At 44.1% G+C, this 18,766-nt stretch overlaps 1 protein-coding gene across 6 annotated transcripts in view; it reads right to left on the bottom strand.

Moving 5' to 3' along the window:
* NTRK2 (neurotrophic receptor tyrosine kinase 2) overlaps positions 1 to 12,313 on the bottom strand; it is a 200,211-nt gene extending 187,898 nt beyond the window's left edge. For 2 of the 6 annotated variants that reach the window (XM_075078498.1, XM_075078496.1), the window contains exon 1: positions 11,740 to 12,026. In XM_075078498.1, the coding sequence (XP_074934599.1) occupies positions 11,740 to 11,963 (224 nt within the window). In that variant the 5' untranslated portion in view covers positions 11,964 to 12,026. Of the gene's footprint in view, positions 1 to 11,739 lie in introns of all 6 variants that reach the window. The other 4 variants (XM_075078494.1, XM_075078499.1, XM_075078495.1 and 1 more) reach the window with 4 other exon arrangements.
* Positions 12,314 to 18,766: the final 6,453 nt, after the last annotated feature.

An 18,766-nucleotide genomic window follows, 5' to 3' on the forward strand; every position in this document is an offset into this window, starting at 1 on the left:
ATTGGATACGGTGCTCTTAAGGGCGATCTGGAACTCAGCATCGCACAGCCAAGGTCACAGACCGCAGTTACCTTCAAGAATTCCCTGTTCTTGATGTGTGGCTGCATCAACTGCCAGGAGACGGAGGAGCTCAGACATTCTGCCCCATGCCAATATAGTGTGATTATCCAGTTAGTAGTATCCAACTAGTAATACAGAGTTGCCATTGGGAATTGTTTCTCCAAAGCCGCCATCCTGAACAACTAGTGCCAACCCACCAGCTTAAAGCAGGAGAAAGCAGGAATTCAGTGAAGATCCCGATCTTGTTTTGGCACTACAGGAATGGATCCATCCTCTTTCTTATGACTACAGCTCCCTGGGAAATGGAAAGCCCAGGGTTTGCCAGCCAACTTTCGTTCCCTCTTTACAGTACGCAAACATGAAGGCAAAAGTAAAAATAAATGAATATGTCTGCAATGCAGAGTTTAAGGAAACTGTTACTATGTTTAGAGGCAGGGAAAATGAAACGTAATGCACCCTTGGGCTTACTTATGTTTCTGGTTTGGCTTCAAGGTGTTTGTTCTGTTCTCTTCTAATAGACTACCAAATCAAGCATACTCTCAAGACACTTCATGCAGCTTTACAGATTTAAGATTCATGGCCTTGATGAGCTCCACCTTCAGAATTACTATCTCCAAAACGCATGCAAAGCTTATTTAACTATTTTCTCCATTCGGAGACCTGTCCTCCCCCTTGAGCTTCTTGAAATTTGTACATTTGATATTTCACCAAGACATCAATTTTTGACATTTCTCCAGAGGACAACTGACAGCTACGGTCTAGCTTTTCCTTAGCAAAGATGTTTTGGAAATGTTTATATTCCTTGATATAGTCAGAAAAAGTATCAACTGGCCAGACAATAACCTATTTATTCAAAAAGATATGTCTTAATCGCTCATCTTATACTTATCTACAAAACACATTTCATCCCTTGTGTATTAAATAATCTCTGCAAACTGTTAGGAAGAGGCTTAAACTCTTGTACTGTCCCTTTACAACATATACACTAATAATCACACATTAAATAACATAAAAAAGGAGAGTAGTGAATGTGGCTTTTCATTCGTTCTCGACAGAAAGCAGACATAAGACAATTCTTTCTATTATTATTATTATTTGGCTTGCAAGGAAGAAAGGGCATCTCAAAGGAATGAATAAATCCAAACATGTGACATTTCTTTCTCCTACAGAACCACCTAGTACAGTGACTCTTCAAAGACGAGTACACAACCACGCTCTTTTTCAGCACTTGCATACACCTCCTCTGTAGCTGCCACTGGCCTCGATGCAAATGAAAATGGCAAAACATTGGTTCCATAACAGCACAGTAAGATTGCTCCTAACCATCCTCTACATGCATCTCTTTAGGTCCCTCAGTGAATCAAAACATTAAAGCATCTTGGTTATGTCAAAACCTTTGAATTCTCTTCTTTCCAGGCACCCATGCTCAGGCAGTGACTTTGTGGAAGGGATGTCTTAAGTCAGTTGTATGTCCTTCAGAGCTAGAAAAGCACTCGCTGACATAAATCAGGATGCTACACAGTATTTCAAATATTTTTCTTATCTCCAGGTTTTGACATGCTCAATATTCCCTGACTCTTTGATTCAACGTAAGAAATTCCCTCTGAAATTCCCTCTGAGGTCAGTCTTCCCCCCACGTATATTATTTCCACTGCTTGACATAAATACTTGGCCTTACTCAGTTTAAAATTACTGGCTCTTGGAATGTCAAATACTCTGTTCAACCTGCTCTGATACTCACTGGATCATCATGACATATGTCCATACCTGCTACACAGTTCACTGTCTCATTCACTGGATGCAATGCACCCCATGCCAAATACAGATCAAAAGGTAGTACTTCCAAACGATGGAGTGAAACTGAAAAAGTTGAAGTCATCTATCCAGGAAAATCCATCTATATCCTGTTAGTGCATTAAATTTGCTGAATAATTTGACTCCTGACATCTCAAATAATATTCTCTTTTCTATAAGCCAGCAAAAATTTTCTTTCTTCTGTTTTTATTTAAGTCTTGAGAGTCTACATATGGTCATAATCTCTACCCTTTTTCTCTGCAATTACTACACAGAGAACCCAACTGCTAGGTGTTTTTCCATACTTCAAATGATACCAGCTGCTGCCATGGTTCACAATTGATTTCCTACCCTCTTCCCCAAGTCCTGTGAAATATCTTGTGCCCTGACCACGGATCTGTGTCTTCTTCAAGCTGTGTCTTGTCTTTTAATGGAAGACATACATGAATACATCTTCACATTAAGTTACCAAAGCATTCCAAAAGGATTATGGGTTGTCTTTTTGACTTTCCATTATATTGACTCTCTTGACATTTACCTCACTCTTCTAGGCCCAGAACAGGTTGTCACCTTCTGTATATCAACATCAATCTTACTATTTATATTTAACCAATGCATTTTTCAGAGACCATTTTGATAGCATTAAAATCGCTTGTTTGCTAAAGCCTTTCAGAGGCACTCTTCACTCTTCCACATTTATGTGCTCTTCACAGTTCCCTATTTCACTTTCTTATATCACATTTATTTCCATTCTGTTCTCTGTCCTGTACAGTCCATTTCTGCTCATTATAGTTGGCCAATCTCATGAATTTATTGCTTCTTCCATTTGCATTCCTAAAAAAAAAAGCACTTTCTCTTCACTAGAGGAATCCTGTTCTTCACTTAATATAAGTAGTTTCTTACTTGCACTGCATATATTAACATAATCATGTGTTTGTTATACTTTCTGCACATTTGTCAGTATCCAGACTATTTCAAATACTCATGCTGACTGCCACATTGCTGCCACTGTTTCCGTAACTTCCCATGTTCCTGTACTTGGCCAGTTTGGTTTTGGGGAAATTCTCTCTTGCCATACCTGCTGACAAGCGTCCTGTGACTGTCTTCCAGTTCTCTCTCTGTATTCATTGTTTGTTCTGCTGCCTGACATAAACGTATTGTCTCTCCTAGAGCAAGATCAACTTTACTTAAAAACCCACTCCTGGGTGTCTTTATTGTTATACTTTAGGAAAATATACTCTTTTGTAAGCATTAATTTTCCATTTTAATATCATTTCAGGTCTTAGATCATCTTCTCTACCATTTTCCCTTCAAACTGAATTCTCACCATATATGTACTTTTTCACAAGGTGGCATCTTTTGCTACAGTAGTCTTCAAACTTCTTCACTATTTCTTCAAAGCTACTTCTCCTTGCCCACCACTATTTTCACAGCATTCTTCACTTACCTTTACAGCTTTTGTCCCTGCCACTGGTTATGAGTAACGTCATATTCTTCTCATCTGCCACCCTGTTTCTCCTCATGGTTCTCATGACCACACCGCACGACTGCACACACCTTTCAGCACTCCTCCAGCCTACACATCTTTGCAGCATTCCCCCCACACCAGGATTTGTGAGGTAAAGGTGAAGTATTCACCTGCAATTATACAAGATCGGGCAGACATTTTGATGATACTTCCAAATGTTAGGGCTCTCACGTCCCAGGCCTTTCATTTCAGATACCAACTGTGAAAAGCAAAACTGCTTCAAGTTAAACTGTTCAATAAAAGTCATAACAATATGCAGAAATGTTCTACAGCAGGCAAAAATGATGTATACAACCAGACAAAGCACACAGAAGGAACAACTGCCCTGTCTCCATGCAGACAGGAATGCCATGGAGGACTGGGAGAAACATTCACATCAGGGAAGATCAAGAGAGTCGTTCTTCCACCCACACCCACCTCTAGGACAAGGGGTATCTATTTCTGCAGCTGTACCACCTAGGTCCACATCCCCCAAAATGACACAGCATTAATATTTTTCTATTTAGGTGCCTCGATGTCACATTTGGATTTGTGCCAATTCAAAATGTTTGTAAATCTTTTTGAATCTAACACAGAAAGTTTAAAATTTTGTGTATATGTATAAATATGTGTGCCATACACAGTCTTCAAAATCTACTTATATTGCTACCACTCTAAACCGTAAAATACTTCAGCATATGATTAAGTACGCTACATAGTTAGTCTCATGAAGTCAACAGAACTGCTCCCAACAGGGTAGTACAGTGTATGCGTTTACCAGGTGAGGATCACAGTATGCATAGTGCGTTTGAAAACCTGTTTCTAAAACTTAGGAAGAGGCAAGACTGGTGGGGAGAGCAAGAGATTAATATGCCAGAAACTATTCATGCACCGAGCAGGGGAAAAAAAAAAAAAAGGAACTTCTTCACCTTCCTGAACCAGACCTATGTTCACCAAACAGATTCACCTGTTTAAAAAAGAAAAAAAAAAGATACGTCTGTGTGACCACAGATTTGGAAGAAATGCTGGAAATAATGCTCCAGTAGCATCCAGGAGTACCAGGTTAAATTCCTTCCTCTCCCTAAAGAAATGTGATCCCAGTCCCTCAGAAGATACCATAGTATAAAGCAACCTCCGAGAGGGCAGTCTCAACCTTACCTGTTCATGCTGTTATAATTTTTGCCATAATTGACCACACAGTGGAGCAGGAGCCAGACCCAGCTGCCTCACTACACAAATAAGCATCACAGTTGCTTAGCTAAACAGACTGTCCTGCGCTCTGACCCAAAAGCACATTTAAATACTCCACGCCAAGTAAAGCAACTCAGACAGGAAGAACCGAAGCAAGCCCACATCTGTACACCATACAGGACAGTAGTTAAGATGCTGGCATGCAAGACCTTGGTTCAGACCCATGCTCTGCTTTAAGCAGAGCAGCTCCCCACATGCGCTGCTGAAATGGTTCATCTGGGACCACACAAACATCTTACCCCACAGCATGACCTTGCTCACTGAAAGGAAGGTCTTACTTTTTCCACTCACCCCAGTGAACTAAGTCCCCATGGTTTTCTTGTACTCAGTGGAGAGAGAAGGGGACGCCTCCATTGGATAATGTGCTGTAGGAACCTAATTTAGGAACCTGAATCACTGCCTGGAGGAAGTGGGCTCTCCATTGCTGGTAGGAGAATAGCCAGCTGAGTTAAGTGCCTTTGGTACACAGTTCGTAGGGCCTTGCCAGATTTTAAATGCTGAGGCCTGGGACAGTCCCAGACATGATTAGCAAGACCAGCGCATGACAACCACAGCGCATGCTGTGAAAACTCCCCCAGCCCATGCCCAGTAAGTCTGACATGCCTAGTATGTGCACGTGATTTATCCGCATACATTTGCTGTGCCGTCTGGCATTCAGAAAATCAGACAGTTGTTGCAAAAGAATGGGAAAAGTCACGTTCTATACACTCTTCATATGGAATACAGCATCTGACTCTGCAATGTGGGACATCCGTGCTTCACAGGATATCTGCTGAATGCAGCCTTAATTATTTTTACGCATATGGCTAGGAAATTAAAAAAGGTAAAAATGATTTCATTTAAATCTAAACCTGGAAGATTTCTTTTGGCACAACTGTCAAACCAAGAGGAAAAATAGGTATCTTGCCTAGCCTGAACTAGAGCTTTATCGACAGACTCTTCCATAAGATGCTCAGAAGTGTTGCCGTGTCACTGCTTTTCTGTTTCAGCAATGGACTAACTTTGATTAATGTACTGCCCTTCTTTTATTTACACATCAAACAACTGCATACAGTGAACCATATATCCTTTACAGATCCAGCACAAGCTCCTCTAGTGACTGCAGCTGCTACTGTTTTTCACATGGAAGTACAAGCTCATTTCAACACAGAGTTATCTAAAACTTTGAAAAGACCCCTGTAAAATACTCAATCTCAACTTCATCTTGCCTCAACATATTTGGTCTTCACCCAGTGGGAAAACACTTGAGATCCAAAAAAAGCTGCAAGTCAGAAACCCATCAAATAATGGAGCAACAGGCCCCTTCTCTTCCAAACTTCAGCAGGGAAATGCTTGAATCAAAGTTCTTTTCATCCTTTGCATGTGTCCTCTAAACTGTTCTACCCTGGTGAAACAGTAATACCATCCAGTTTTGCCATTGACTTCAAAAAGGCCAGAATCTCAGCCTCAGCTTCCCCCTGAAATAAAAGGTATCTAAGTACCTTGCTGGATCAGGACTGGCAGGCTTAGCAAAATGCTGGTTCAAGTCACACCACTCAGAGATGACAAGCTCTTAAAACTGCCTCTGAAAATGCCTTGGGCCTGCCTTGTTCCACTTGCTCCTACTTCTGCAAAAAAATCTGCTTTCTTCAAGCCTTGCCTAGGAACCAAAGGATATTGACCTGAAATCTGATCTTCAAGAATGTATCCTACCAATGACAACACAAGCCAGAAACAAGAATAGCTGAACTGGTATTAAATGTATTTAAGTTTCAGCTATAACTTCTGCCAGTGATCAACACTCAATGCAGGTCATTTTCTTCCAGGAAAATTAAAAAAAAAATTGCATATTCACAACAGAATTTCCATGACATGGCTCCTTTCCCATAAGTCCATTATGATTGTGCAATGTTATGGTTAACAGTAGCTATGTAAGGAACAGGATCTCCATATCCGTATTTCAGGAGGGGGAGTAGTTTGGTTTGCTTTATGCAGTTTCTGAAAATATAGGCTAACAATCATACAGGAATTAAAGTGCATCCCGATTACTTTTAATTTTAATAGCAGCTATGTGCCATATCTCTTCTGGATGAAGAGATCTCTGCAAACACAAACAGCATCCAGCAACAGTGCGTATTCACATCCCAGGCAGTACAGGCATGTGGCTTTCAAACCTCTACGAATTTATTTCTCCATTTGAAATGCAAGTAAATTAATACATTTATACAATCGGTACTTCACTTTTTAAGGGACAGTTTTCAAAGAGAGGGTTTTTGGATGTAACAAGCTAAATATACATTAAACATCAATAAAGCATTGAGACTGTTTTAGAGTTCTCTGCTCTGTTTTTCAGTTTTTCATCTTTTATTACTCTTCATTACCTGCTACACTCATCCAGCTTGGGCAAGGATATCTGGATGGCCACCTTCACTGACATATTGTTAGACATTCTTGCAGTGACAAATGACAAGCAGGGGGGAGAGAGAATTGCAATCCAAAAAGAACTGCGGTGGGGGCGGGGATATGAGGGGAGTTCCCTTACTTTAAAATTAAATCCAAAATGGAGAAATAAGGCCCTTGTTTAGTTATATAAAAGTTTTTGTTTTACAATTATTTGGGATATAGAATCTTGTGAAGCTACTTTCTCCCTTACACTGTCAGCATAAAAATAATAAAGAAAAAATAGAACATGAGAAATCTGGAAAATGCCATCCTAAAGATACTGCAGGCTGGACTGCCGGGCCCTCTGTTTCCTCATTAGTACAGAAAGAAGTGGAAGTTTCTTGAAAACAACTTATTCAAGACCTAATCCTGGAATTCATTCCCTTAAAACTCTTTGAGTGACCAGAGACATAGAGGGAGAGGCAGTGTTCTGCCAGTCCAACCCTGCCCAACGCAGAGCACCTCCTGAAGGACGCTGTCTGCCTCCAGCACGAGCTGTTTTGTCTCAGCCTGCCAGAGACAGCCCCAGTAGAGACCCCGAGGAGCCCCATCAGTCCTCATCAACTGAAAGATGAGGACCAAAACAAGCTATACAAAAGGTTTGCTGGGAGCAAAAGAAAAACCCCAGTATATACACCAAACCCAATGCTTTGTGATATCTGGAGTACTTTAGAGCCTAGAAATTACAAAACTGGTTTTCATCATGCTTACTTTCCAATTAACCAATGAACCAATCACATTAACCAATTACCCAGATCTTTAAAGGAAGATTTAAGAAAAAAAAAAAAAGGACAAATTCCTGAAAGCAGCTACTATATCACTACTGTCCAAAACCCCTTTAATAATTTGTAGTCTTATGCCTCACGTCTTATTGTACAATCCCAAGACACCAGAAATAACTTTTAAATCCAGCCAAGCCATGCAGTCCTGCACAGCCTAAAGTTGTTTTGAGGAGGAATAGGCTGGGGGTTGAGGAGCCTTCTGGACAGTTTTATATTGTATTTAATCTACGACAGCCTAGAAATCTAAAATGAAAGAGATCAGAAATACCAACAGCTCTGAGATTCGTATTAATTTAAACATGCCTTTTTTTTTAGCACAAGCTCACATGACTTGTTAAATAATTTACTCTATAAATTACTTATTCTGTCTTATTTATTAACAATTCTAGAGTGCTTTATATAACTGCATTAGAAATTTATTTTGTGGTTTTGAAATGTACGCAATACACAATCACCTCTCTTTTAATAGGCAAGAGATTAAAAGTCACCTACTATTTTGTTGGCAAGCGGTTGTTCCTGAAATACACCAATTAATTTCAAACCCTGTTCACCTGAATAATCATAAGTCAACATATTAATGACTTGATATCAGAAATGTGAAACTAGGTCAGGAATATACTTGCAAGAAGACACTTTGAAATCAAAGCCTTTGAATAGCCATATACACTGAGACATACCAACAATACATTTTACTTAATGAGAAAATATTAGACCAGTCCTTTTACAAGAAGTCCTGACCACTTTAAAAATGACTCATTTACTATCCTATTAATATATTTGCTTGAGTGATCTCACCAAGGACTACTTACTTCCTATTGTGCCTACAATGCTAGGATTTAACAGCACTTATGTACTCATTTTGCTCTCACCACTCTTGGTCCTTGGTTATTAATGGTGATGACTGACACCATGATTTTAGTGCAGGATCTCACTCTGGGGTTCAGTTTCTCTCTAGTAATATCAAAACTACCAAACAATTATTACTATTAACCTCTGTTATAATAAGCTATGTTAGCACTGGCAAATGCTTTCCAGATAAAGACCAGCCCACAGCAGCACCCTACCCAACTGGACACATCTAAAATCTTGTTAAGAAACAGAGAATTTCCAAATCTGCCTTTTAATCACCATAACAGAAAAGTAGGCAAAGACAGCTAGGAAGGGAAGGAGCGAGCAAGATGGCTAAGAAAGGCACCAGGCATAAATACTCTTACACCTTCCCACACCAAGTTCAGCAGCTGGCCCTCACAGCCCTGATGCAGGAGTGCTCTGGATGTCTTTCTGCTGCTCTCAGTAGGTTTGGATGGGGGGTGCAACCAGGAATCAAGAAATAGCTGGACCAGCAGGAGAGTGTCTATTAAGCTCTAAACCGCAGTTTACCTACAGGCCAAAACAGAGCGGAAGCACCTGGATATGAAGTGGTGGAGGCTGCCCTATGCATGGCACTGCAGGTCTGCTATTCCTAGCAGCACCACCCCAGCTTTCTCTCCCACCTCTCCGAGCCACGGGGAAACCCTCGCTGCCCATTCACATCCTGCCTGCTCGGTGCCACCCACCTGGCCCACAGCCAACCCTCTGCACCACCATGGGTTTCACATGCCCACCCTAACCATGCAGTTATCCCAACGCTCCCAGTGCTCACGGCCCCAGTGAGGATCTTGACTCAGCCCACGTGCCCTGAGCGCCTGTGGATGTTTTGCCTGGGACTGCAGGATCCACTCCAGTCGAGAGCAGGACATAAGCAACAAATTAAGGCTTAGTTTCAACAGATACTTGGGAAATGCATGGTAATAAATTACTAGAAATAAATTGTCTCATGCTCTTTTCACTCTTATTTATACCAAGAGTAATTCCAGCAGAGACCAATGGAACTGTGCTCCTGTATCTACAGAGCACATAAAAGAAAGACCAGGCCTGAAGCTTCCCAAGTCAAATGCAATGCCCAGCCTCTTAAACGTGTTTCTTAGCTAGAATAAAGCAAGATGTGCAGTGTTAAAAAATGTTTCCACAATCTGTATCTACCATATTAGAACCGCTTCCCTACACATCTACTGTTTACTGAGCTCCCACAATGAAATAACATGACCGCTACTGCAGTCTAATTTTTAATTTGTGCCTATAAACTAATTAAAGGACCTCTGTGTTTTACGTTAAAAGTACAGAAGAAAAGACCATCTTAAATACATGCAACAGCATCTCCTGAGAAATCCATGACTCAAAATTATTTTTAGATCACCAAACACAACAACGTGCTATGTCACAGAATGATACAGTAAAAACTGAGAAGAACTGTAAAGACAGTGATGCTCAAAAACCACAGGAAAATTAAAACCAAAAGCATCAATGCAAAATGACTAGAAGTGTTTTAAGATGATCATGGCTGGAATACATATTTACATACGTGTTTTCTCCTCTGGCCTTTTAAACAGAGTTTATATTCTAGGGGGAAATTGCTCTGTTACCTCTAAATTGAAAGTGCCAGATAATAAGGCTAGCAAAGCCTATGAAAAGAAGCAGAGACGCATAGCTCAAAGCAAATTTTTTTAATGAAGCTATCCACAGAATATTAAACACCTAAAATAATAACTGCTGTAGCAACTCAGAAAGACTATTTCTTTGCCATAGGTCCTAAAAATCTACCAAAGGTAGGCCATATATGAGCAGTAGAAATTAACGTCTCCAGCTTTTTCCCCAAACACACATGGGGAAATGCAGCAAATTGACTTCAGCAAACTGCAGAAAGGTAGCCCAAAGGCTAGAATTTAATCTAAAATCATGCAGCATTTCACGGTATTTTTGTATTCTTTCTAAAGGAAACTGAAAAAGAGAAGAACGGAGAATGCAAACAGTGAGAAATCTGTATGGATTTTCGGGGAAATAATCTGGTAACTTTTACATTAAAAATGCCATGGGAAACAATCCAGAAACAACAGGGATTGGGGAATATGGAGATGGACAAAATAGCTTTAGAAGGGGTTTTTTTTCCCAGATCTATAATCTACAAGTCCAGTATCCAAGATTTTTTGCTCAGCAAGAGCCTTTGCAGCTTTTCTCAGGCAACATATGCAGATGCCACAGAGTACAGAGCTGTGAAACGATGCAGGATTGAACACGAAAACCTACAGAACTCCCTTGCCAAGTATCATCTGCAGGCAAAGGACGATAGAAGCATTAAAAAAAAAACCAAACCAACTACTTTTTTCGCCTTCCTCACTATTAATGACAGTTTCCTAATCCTCCAGCATTTGCTTAGAGACGGCACAATGCTCATTCCTCTGCAGGCTCAGTATTTTCTCCTTCCAGCCACCTTACTGAGAAGGGCAGAGGAGGCTGGCATGCCTATGGCCAGGGGAGGGAAGACAGTTTGCTGTCCCTTCCACCAGCATCTGCCGCATTCCCTCTTTTATTTTGGTTTTTTTGTTTGTTTGTTTTAATAGAAAAAGAGTATAGGAGAGATGGGGCGGGGGAGGGGGACACGGACACGACACCCACCAAAACTCTAGGTTCGCAGGATTAAACTGAGGGAGGGAAACTAAAAAACCAGATGGCACACGCACCCCGTTCCAGACCCGCTGCCGCCGGCAGGGTGAGGCGGGGGTGCGCGCCCCCGGCAGGGACTGGGGCCGGGGACGGCGGCGGCGGCGGCTCCCGGGGAACCGCATCGCGGGCGGGGAGGACTCATCGCCCAAACGGGCTCGCAGCGCTGTCTCCGGGAAGTCGCCTCCAAATCGAATCACACGGGGCTTTTCAGCTTCCAGCCAGAGCGTCCGCGCCCCGCAGCAAGTGCCCTTCGGCGCGGGGAAGTTGCCCGCCGCCCCCTCCCGCCGCGACCCCCGGCCACCCCGTCCCCGCCGCGACCCCCGGCCGCCCCGTGCCCGCCACCCCCGTGCTGGGGCCGGGCCGGGCCGGCTCGTCCGTACTCACATCTCGGTGACATTGTCGCCCTCGGCGCTCCGCTGCGGCACGGGGAAGGAGGCGATGCCCGGCGCCGGCTCCGCGCACCAGATCCGCCAGGAGCTGCAGCGGCAGGACGCGGGGCAGCCCAGCGCGCCCCGCCAGCAGCCCAGCACCAGGCAGCACAAGCCCCACAGCCGCGCCAGGCCGGGCCCCGGCCTCCGCCGCCAGGACACCATGCCGCCCCCGCTCATCCAGCGCTGCTCCGACGGACGCCTGCTCCCGCCGCCGCCGCTGCCGGGGGTGCGCAGCCTTCCGCGCCGCCGGCGGGCACCCCGCGGCCGGGGCTCACATGGGCGCGCCGCAGCCGCAGCCGCAGCGGCAGCCGCAGCCGCCCCGCGGCGCTGCCCGCCCGGGGGTTGCGCGGGGCGGCGGGAGCCGGGCGCAGCGGCGGGACCGGGGCGGGGAGCGGCGGGGGGAGCGGAGCCGCCGGCGCGGCACCTGCCCCCGGCCCCGCGGGCGGGCGGAGAGCGGCGGCGCCTGCCCCCGCGGCGGCTCCCGATGATGCTGCAAAACGCGCGGGGCGGCGGGGGCAGGTGGCGGAGGCTGCGCTCCTACCTGCGGGGCTCGGGCGGCCGCTGCCCGCCGGTGGCTGAGCGGCGGGGCGGGAGGGAGGGAGGGAGGCGCTGCCCGCGGCGGCGGCGGGCTCGGGGCGCCGTGCTCGCCGCTTTACGCACCGTCTCCTCCTCCCTCCAGCTGATAATAAAGCAGCCCCAGCTCCTGCTCCAGCCCAAGCCGGGGAGCTGCCGGCAAAGTGACGTGGGGCTGACGCAGAGAGGGGCAGAAACTCCACAAAATGAGCCTGAAATCAAAAAAAAAAAAAAAAAAAAAAAAAAAGACAAAAGCAACAAGGGAGGGAGGAGGGGCGCGGGGGAGAGAAGGGAGGGTGCTGAAGAGGAGATACCAATAGGCAGTCTGCGCCGGAGCCCTCAGAGGCACACACGCATATACACACACATGCACACACGTACACACACACACCCGTGCAGGGGCGCACCCCGCGGCATGGGGAGCTCCCCGCCGTCGGTGGAGACCGCCCCCCCGCCCCCCGCCGGGCGCCGCCGGGGACACCTTCCCGAGGGGCACCGGGCATCCCCGCCAGGGCGGGATCTCGTCATCGGGCGGCAAACAGGGATGTGTAAAAGCCCCGGGGGGCGGCGGGTGGGCGACCCTAAAACGCCTTGTTCTTTCCCCAACACGCCTTGTCCTTCCCTTAACAGTTCCGCGGTCGGAAGAGGATTTTGCGTTTCCCACCCCCGCCGCGCCCCCGGTGCGGGTGTTCCGCAGCGGTGCCGGTGCGCGGCGGCCCGCCGCAGTGCCCGGCGATGGGCGCTCCCCAGGCGCCACCGCGCGTCCCGCCGCCGCCCTGCACCGGGACGCGCCGCATCCCCTCCGCGACCCGCCGCACCCCCACCGCGACCCACCGGCCTGCCCCGCGCCCCGCTGCACTCCCACCGCGCCCCGCTCCCCCTGTCCCGGGCCCCGGGGGAGCGGCTGCAGCCAACGGGGGTTCATTAACCCCCGACCGCCCTACGGACCAGTATGGTGCCCGCTTTATGGGGGAGGCAAGGAGTTACGATCTCCGTTCGTCGAGGTTGAGGAAGGCCTGACTTACGTATGTATAACACGTATCTGCAGGTGCCAAGAGTGGCTGGTCTGGGAAACTGGGTCTAATAATGATGTTCTTCCCTTGCCACTCGTGAAAACTGTGTTCCTTCTGTCCTGGTACATGACAGGCAGTTCTTGCTTTGCGTTGGCAGGCTGTTTACTTACTTCTGCTCCATCATATCCAGAGGTGGTGACGGTCCTTTCTTATCTAATTACCTGAGCTGAGTGTTTTGAAATGAGTAAATCAGGGTGAATTAAAGAAAGAAAGGTTACAGAATTTTTGTTACAAAGGTGCAGAACAAGTAGTCAATACACTGTTAGAAAGTGCTCAGGGATCAATTTGACATGGTGCTAATTAACAGAAAGCACACTCTGTTCTTTTTGCATTTGCTCAGGCTACAGAAAAATCCACTTCTTGCTGGGTGCGTTTGTAGGCCTGGTACAGTCACAGGCAGTGTTGGCTTTGCTTTCAAAGAACATCCTACTAAGAAAGTCATAGCCAGACCTAGCTGAAGCACTGATTTACACCTCCCTGTAAGTCAATGAGTGAAGACTAGACAGAGACATAATTGAAAATATTGTCAATCATGCTATCATATTTAAGGCAAATTTATTTCCAATTTAAGTAAAATTGTTATATAGATACATTTCTTCTATTCAGAATGCATCTCCCCCTTATCAAGTTCAGCACTTTGTCCTTTCTAAATAAAACACAAGATCAAGAGCCACACGATGCAGCATAAACACATGGAAGGACCATAAAAATACTATTCATGTACAAGGCATTTTGTCTACAAGTAATATAAAATTGAAAAAAAGGTGCTAATAGCTTTAAAATAAAATATTTCTTTAAACAGATATATTTACAGAAGGACAGCAATTAAGGTAAAAAATTAATGGAAAAAATTCCTAGAGGAAAAAGTTTGGGATTTTTAAAGGATTTGGGGAAAAGCCTTTAAAAGAAAAAATGAGACAGAAAAAGTAATAGCATAAACCGCAATATGATTCTTTAAAAAAAAAAAACCCAAAACTTGAGAAAGGTCTCTAACACAGGACAGAAGTAAAATTTCAAAACCCTGGAAGTCACTGCAAAACCTGCATTATTCTTCTCCAGCCAAGTCTGCTTACAACTTTGAAAAATATGCTTAATTCCCCCTCTCTCTCCTGGACGAGCACAAAGACATTAGCTCTTTAAGGCAGTAAATACTCACCATAATACTCCTAGTGATTTTATGACAACAAGCTCACAGTTGTCTAATCGTATATGAGCAAATACTGGACTATATTTCTTCACAGACATTTTATGTCTCTATTTTCTGTGACGTTTGTATTTTCTGTGACATTTGTATTTTCTGCAACTCAAAGGTATTTCTCACAAGAGTGCTGCTGAGTTGTACAGTAATCATTTCTTAGAAAGCTTGGGACTTACCCACACAGATTTCTGCAGGAAAATGCCAAAAAGCGACCAGGTGAGAAAACATGTTGGTAAAATACCAAATCCTTTTAAAAATATATTTCCCCGCCTTAAACTATTATCTTGTCAAAATAGGTCAGGGGAACAATGTGAGAGGATAGCAAACTGAAAGTGTGGTATGCTAGGGCCAACAAAGTTGCCAAAATGAAAGCTAGGGAACGCTCCGCCAAGAAATGCCCGTTGCTGGCCTACTGGGGGAAACAGCAGCTCTTTCAACAGGCACAGCTAGATGCTGAGAGTCTTTTAATTCTGGATTTACAAAAGGATAGCTGTACAAAGAATTGCTGTGATAAACTGTGACTTTATTTCTACATAGATGAGTATTATTTGTAAAGGTAAAACCATTCTTCTATGTTTTTTCTCACAGATTAATAAAGAACAAAAGAGCTGCTCAAATACTTCCTATGTGTCATGACTTAAAGGGGACCCACAACTAAACTACTAGAGACAAGTAGCTTTCTGCTAATGCTGTGACAGCAAAGATCATCCTGAAAGTGAAACTAGAACAAAGACTTGGAAATATAGTAAAGCTATGGAGTGTGATCAGAGGTCTAGAAAATATAAACTCTGAGTGAAGGTTGAAAGAACTGGCTTTCTTCGGTGTATGAAAGATTGAAGGGAAGTGCAGTAACACTCCTGAGATATCTAAAAGGGTATGCAAAGGGACAGGTAATAATTTTTGTCCTTGTCTATGGGATAAGACAAGAAGTAATGCAACTGATTTACAGGCAGGAAGATTCATGTTTGACATTACAAAAACTTTTGCATGGAAAGGACAGTTAAGCATGACAAATAGATCACCTTGGAGAACACTGGAATCCTAAGCGACAGAGCCTTCTCAGAGCAGGTGAGGTCAGTGTCTCTCCGGAGCAGGTGAAGTAGAGTCAGGTTTGCCTTGGGAAGGTGAAAACAAATTAGTGACCTTCCAGAGGTTCTGTTCCCTTGCAATACACATTTCTTTGCCCATTTTTTTCACTGCCATAAATACAGTTATGAGCACACATTCATCTGAATATGTTAGAAGCAAAACCTAAAGATGTTGAAATACTCATAGTGTTTCCTTGAAATTGGTCTTGAAATTGAGTTCAATTGCTCTGAAACTTTAACTCATACACCATACATGAAGTAGCTTTGTATCATAGCATAGAAATTGTAGTAAATATCTGAAAAGGTGCAAATGTGGATTTCTGGAAAAGAGGCAGGAGCTGAAAACTCCAAGAATCTCTGTGAGAGTATAATTGTTTAGGTGGGGAAATGTGAAATTATACCACAGAGTCTGGGAAAAGGTAAGGGCCACATGATTTGTGTGTGTACTAGGGTACCCTTTCCTGTCCAAGTGAGTGCATACAGAAGAACCAGGCTTGCCAAAACTGTGTAGAAATAAACTGCTTACATTTTGCTTACACTTTGGGGATCATTACCTGTTACAAGAGGGAGGGCTTGGATAGCTCACAGGAATTCCTGATTTTATCAGAAACGTTTTGTTTTCCAGAGAAATACCCTGATTCCTGTGAAACTTTCCACATGAAGATTTTCTTGCATTCAAGCTAGAACTCTGGTCCGAGACACACGGCTGCACTGTGACCCAGAGCAAGCATATGAACTCAGATCTGCAGCACCTGCTGGGGTAATAACTGTTCTGGCATGTACTTGCCTTTCCTCCCTGATCTCCCACATCTTTTCCCTCTATGACAAAAATCAGATTCCACGCACCCCTTTTCTGAATTTCCTCCAAACACGAAGCACTGTCTGAGTGTTCTAGCCTGGCTTTGTTATCTCCAGTGTTCCACCTATTTGCAGGTTTATCTAGCTACTTGATCATAGCTGATTTGCATCCCTGAATCATGGAAGCGTTTTTACCTTACCTGTTTCAAGCACTGTTCAGTGCTTATTGGCTTTAAAGAGAAGCTGAATCCTGCCACCTTGTGCTCAAGAAAATTAGTACACCTCTTTGTTTCGGGAAGGAGGGAAAAGGTGGAAGGGGGAAGGAAAAGATAACTGTAACTCCCATGTTTCTGATAAACAAGGAGTTAAATGAGGTCCTGAGGGTCTAATGGTTCGGCCCAATTTTATATTGCCGGAGATGTCTACGTGGAACCTCATCCCAAGAGCAATCACTTTTCTAGGGGTACTGTTCACACCACAGAACTTTTCATACTCCCACAGGGTTTCAAAGCTGTGGGCTCCCCTGTGACCTAATGAGAGCAAGGCACTTAACCCGACCTCTTGACCCCTGGTCTGTGTCTGTCTGATGGCTGGAGGTATTAATCACAGAGTTCCTGCTAGCCTTTGGTCACTTGCTTGCTACGAAAGCAGCACTACTTTCTTTTCCTCAATAAGCAATCACATCATAGGGTGGAGGGAAAAACCCTCCTAATTTATAAAAAAAAAAAAGTCGTTTTTGAGGGGGCAGTAAAGGTAGTGATGGTAAGGAGGCATGGATCTCCCTTTTCTGCTGAAGTCCAAGGCAGCACTATGTTTTTCTGGCTGAGAAGACTCCACATGTAGCTTTCTGGTAATGATATGAGAGCAATCATCATCCTGAAGGTGGTAAAACTAGAACAAGGACTTGAAAAGGATTACTTTCTCCACTTCATGCTTGACTGCCTCCTCTCTGTGTCACTACAAGCTCCTACCCCTACTTCAGTCTATTTTATCCACCACCATCTGAGTTTCTCTGCAGCCAGTGAAACAGGGCAGCTTGTTAATTCTGCAGCTATCCACTTACCACCTTCTGGACACCTTCTGACAGCAAACGTAAATGGTGTGTTTACTGGTAAGACATCAGTAAGAGGAATCCCAAAGCAGCTGATCAGCTCTAATGTTCTGTTTTGCTGGTTTTGTCAAACAGTAGTTGTTCAAGCTTGTATCAAATGCAGGGACTTGCTCAGTTCACAGAATTTTTTTCTCCCCAGATGATCCAGCTGAATGTATGCCTGTTTCCACACACATACTTTGTAGTGGAAGACATGCTTGTCTTTCTGAATACAAGGGTTCAACAGGTGGAAAATGGCAACATAATAAAAGTCTGACAGACAGTTGACAGTTTTCTCCCAGTTTATAAACAGTCCAGACAGTAAGGATTTTTTGGCCATGATGAGCCGATGATATTCTGAGTCCTCCTTTACAGTAACGAGTGAAAAAGAAGGGGGGCAGGAAAAAGACTACCCAAAACCCAGTCTCCAGTACACTAATTAGAAGGATCAGAAATCATCTGAAAACTTAGCTACTGGCACACTGCAAGCCAACTTTGGTTGGCATCAGAAGTTACTGAGTTACTGCTACTCTCGTCAGTTATTGTTCCCCTTTCACAAGGACTACATACCGTGAATGTGCATTGCTCATGATTATGGGGTTAAGATCATTTCAAGTGAAAGGCGAACAAGATTTTTGACTCCTTGTTCTTCCAGGCCAGTAGAATGCAATACAGTGACCTGGAAAAAGAAAGCTCTGTAGTTTATTGCTCAAGATAGAAATCATTTAATTTATGATGCAGGTGTACTTGTCGTGGCTATGATAGTGTCTCATTCAAGCTGAGGTCAAATCTCATTATATGGCCTGTTTCTCCAAGGGAAAATACTGCCTGTACAGTTGGGCCTATTGTTGATGGCACAGGCAGGACACAGTAATTCTGTTCCAAAACCACTGATGATGTCTGAGCATGCCTCTTCGCACAGTAGCATAGATAACAGCCATGAGCAGACATAAACAGTCAAATTAGTAGAAGCCTAGAAGGTCAGAAATCAATCGTTTCCAACTGATGAATTTAGGACTCAGAGATCCTGGTAGTCAGTACCGCACTGTAAGCTAAGGTAATTCTTCCACTTACCTTATGGATAATATACTGTGAATGGCTTGGTAAATCTAATCTCCTTCCATCTGAAAATCAGGTATGTGGGAGCATTCTTCATTTTT

The sequence above is a fragment of the Phalacrocorax aristotelis genome, chromosome Z, assembly GCF_949628215.1.
Source record: "Phalacrocorax aristotelis chromosome Z, bGulAri2.1, whole genome shotgun sequence".
Taxonomy (NCBI): Eukaryota; Metazoa; Chordata; class Aves; order Suliformes; family Phalacrocoracidae; genus Phalacrocorax; species Phalacrocorax aristotelis.